At 52.0% G+C, this 3,075-nt stretch overlaps 1 protein-coding gene across 1 annotated transcript in view; it reads left to right on the top strand.

Moving 5' to 3' along the window:
* Nucleotides 1–3,005, top strand: part of PADG_11967 (uncharacterized protein) — a gene marked incomplete at both ends in the record, with an annotated part of 3,399 nt that extends 394 nt beyond the window's left edge. The window contains 5 exons of the mRNA XM_010762881.1: nt 29–345; nt 404–1,467; nt 1,554–1,601; nt 1,667–1,998; nt 2,067–3,005. Coding sequence (XP_010761183.1) covers nt 29–345; nt 404–1,467; nt 1,554–1,601; nt 1,667–1,998; nt 2,067–3,005 — 2,700 coding nt within the window. The remainder of the gene's footprint in view (nt 1–28; nt 346–403; nt 1,468–1,553; nt 1,602–1,666; nt 1,999–2,066) is intronic.
* Between the last annotated feature and the right edge of the window lie 70 nt (nt 3,006–3,075).

The following is a 3,075-nucleotide window of genomic DNA, read 5'->3' as shown; positions in this document are numbered from 1 at the left end:
CGATGCCATGACTTCTGGCAGTACGCAGAGGAAATCTTCCAGGTCGATGTCTGTTGGCCAGCAACAGTCTGGTCATCGGCTTCACTCGCTGCCGGCTGGCTCCAGAACTGGGGTGGTTAACTGCTGCACTGCAGATGGGGTAGGGGTGGGCGTTGGAGTTGGAGTTGGAGTTGGGGGCGGTGAAACTGGAGGAGCAGGGGTAGGGTTGATAAACCCAGATGCATCGCTGAAGGGTGGATATACGGAGGATATGGACTATGCGAATGCTGCAAGGGCGTGGTCGAGGTTTCGCTTTATAAGGGCGGGATGGTTTAGTATTGATGAGGCTATGAGATATATTGTATAGTAAGTGCGAAACTCTCCATTAATGATGCTTTGATACTGATTTGACTTCCTTTCATAGCTACTACGAACATCTTGCCCCCCTAAGCCCCATCGTTATACCAGATTACAGCTCCCCAGCAACCCATTTGACCTTACTAACCGAAGAGCCCGTCCTAACTGTAACTATGCTCACTATTGCCTCCCGCCACATGCCCCTGACAGGTAATGGCGCTAGCTCTCGCGCCCACTCCATTCACGAGAAGCTCTGGTCCTACTTGCGGGGCATGATCGAGCGCCTCTTCTGGGGCCAGGAGAAGTTTGACGGTGGCACGCTACCATCCCAAATGTCCAAATTTTCTTTGAATCCCGGCCAATCGATTTCCAGCAGAGGCCATTTGAGGTCTTTGGGCACGATAGAGGCTCTCTTGTTATTGACTGATTGGCATCCACGCGCTCTGCATTTCCCACCCGGTGACGATGAGAATACACTGCTGGATATTGATCCGCAATTTCTCACGCAGATTCAGAGTGCAGATAACCATGAATATAACGGCATGGTCGGTTCCAAAAACCAGAGCCACAGTCTTAGTAACAGTAACAGTAACAGCCACAATGGCTCTGGTTCAGAGGGCCGTCTGGCATTTTACAAATGGCTCGAACCCGTCTGGCGCTCAGATCGCATGTCATGGATGCTCCTCAGCGCCGCGCAAGCTCTCGCCTTCGAGCTAGGCGTCTTCGACCCCAAAAATAACCGGCTGTCAAGTCCCACCAGCACCACGGAATCGTTCGCGGAACGGATCCGCAAACGGCGCGTGCGCAGGCTTATACTCGTCTATATATCGCAGAGCAGCGGCCGGCTGGGGATTCCTTCCATGCTTCCACTACCGCAGTGGGGGATCAATATGGATCCTGGATTGTCGCTGGAGGAGTCACGGTTGCTGGACCCCAATGAGGACCGCTCGATTGACCTTATGCAGGATTGCTGGATGGATATCTCAAAGATTATGTATACGAGCAACCAGGTGCTGTTTCAGAGTAAAGAGCAGACGTCGAATTTGATTAAAAGTGGGAGGTATAGAGAGCAGATTGATAAGTTTACTCCGTCGTTGAGGGAGTTTAAGGGGAAGTTTGATCGGGTTTCTAGTGAGTCCTTCCTTTTTCACACTTTTTTTATTTTTTATTTTTTTACTCCTTTGTGAGTTGGGTCACTAAACTATGCATAATAATAGTGCCGGCCCATATGCGACATATTCTCGCGATCGAATATGAATATACTCGTAAGTAAAAGGACTCCAACCCTTTCTGTATCTACGCCCAAAACATATATTAAACTCTATTTTAGGGCTATACATCAACTGCCTCGCGCTTCAAGCAGTCGTGGATAGATGGACGACAATGACTATCGAAGTCCAAAATTCATCTGCGACCGCACGGCCGAATTCAACTGGTCAGGCAAATACACCTACCCCTACTGCAACTACAACGGCCACTGCCTCCTGGCGCGTCCTCATGGAGCAATACCAGGTCAACGAACCGTATATACAAGAGGTGGTGGATGCGTCCAGGCGCATTTTGAAAACTGTTCTGGATGGTCTTGTCCCCGGTGACTCTCTGAAACATGCTCCCGTTCGCACTTTTTTCAGAATTCTATCGGGGATGATATTCATTCTGAAGGTGCCATTTCCCTTTTCTCCTGGCCGTTTTTGATGATAAGACCGCTAATTATAAATATACTTTTATAGACATTTACCCTAGGAGCCAAAGAAGATGAAGTTCGCATCTCCCTGGACTTGCAGGACCGTACTATCGAATCCCTACGTACCTGCGTCGTCGACGACGTCCACCTCAGCGTCACAATAGCTGATCTGCTCCAGCTCCTAACCTCCAATATCCGCAACAGATTCCTCCGCTTCGCGCCCCCAGACCGCGTCACAGGCGAATGCCCCAGTCGCGAACGAACTCCGCTGCCCCAACCGCAACCACAGCCATTACTCTCCTCGCCATTGTCTACACACCAATCGCCCCATCCACCCGACCAGCATCTAAACAACCACACCCTATCCCAACAGCCGGATCAGAACCAGAACCAGAATGACTTCCACAGTCCCTCAAGGTGGCACACCACCAACGCCCACACCACCAACGCCCCGAGCCCCTTCCAATTCGACGCAAACCATCACCACCACACACCATCCACCTCCGCCCCATCAACCCACACAGACCCGCTCGCAAGCATCCCCGCCAAACCCCTCAACTCCACCAGCCTAGGAATCTCCTTCATGCCCCCGCCTGCCTCCGTCTTTTACAACTACTACGACCCCAGCACCGCCTCGCTAAAAATGGACTTGGATGGCGATCCTACCGCCACAGCCACAGCCGGCGCAGGCGCATCGCCCATCACTATCGCGCCGGAGGTTATCAGTAACCAAAACACCAGTAACGGGAACGATGGGTCAGGTATGGCTAATGGTGCTGGTGCTGGTGCTGGTGCTGGCGGTAATGGGGGCGCGCAGTCTGACTGGTTTGCGTTACCGCTTGATCAGTTCTTTAATAATGCGACGATGGGGGTTGATCAGGGGCTGGGGGGAACGGGGCCCATGGTGGGTGAATTTGACATGCTTGAGGTGTTGTTGAAGGAGCAGGATGATATGGGGAATGGGTTGTCGGGGGCGTTTTTGTAGGGAGGTGGTTGGGTAGAGGAGGAAGAAATATAAAAATATAAAGGTGGTAAGTGGGGGGGGGGGGGGGGGG

The sequence above is a fragment of the Paracoccidioides brasiliensis genome (assembly GCF_000150735.1).
Source record: "Paracoccidioides brasiliensis Pb18 unplaced genomic scaffold supercont2.6, whole genome shotgun sequence".
Taxonomy (NCBI): domain Eukaryota; kingdom Fungi; phylum Ascomycota; class Eurotiomycetes; order Onygenales; family Ajellomycetaceae; genus Paracoccidioides; species Paracoccidioides brasiliensis.
Note: the sequence above shows the minus strand (reverse complement) of the source record. Positions and strands in the feature narration are given on the sequence as shown.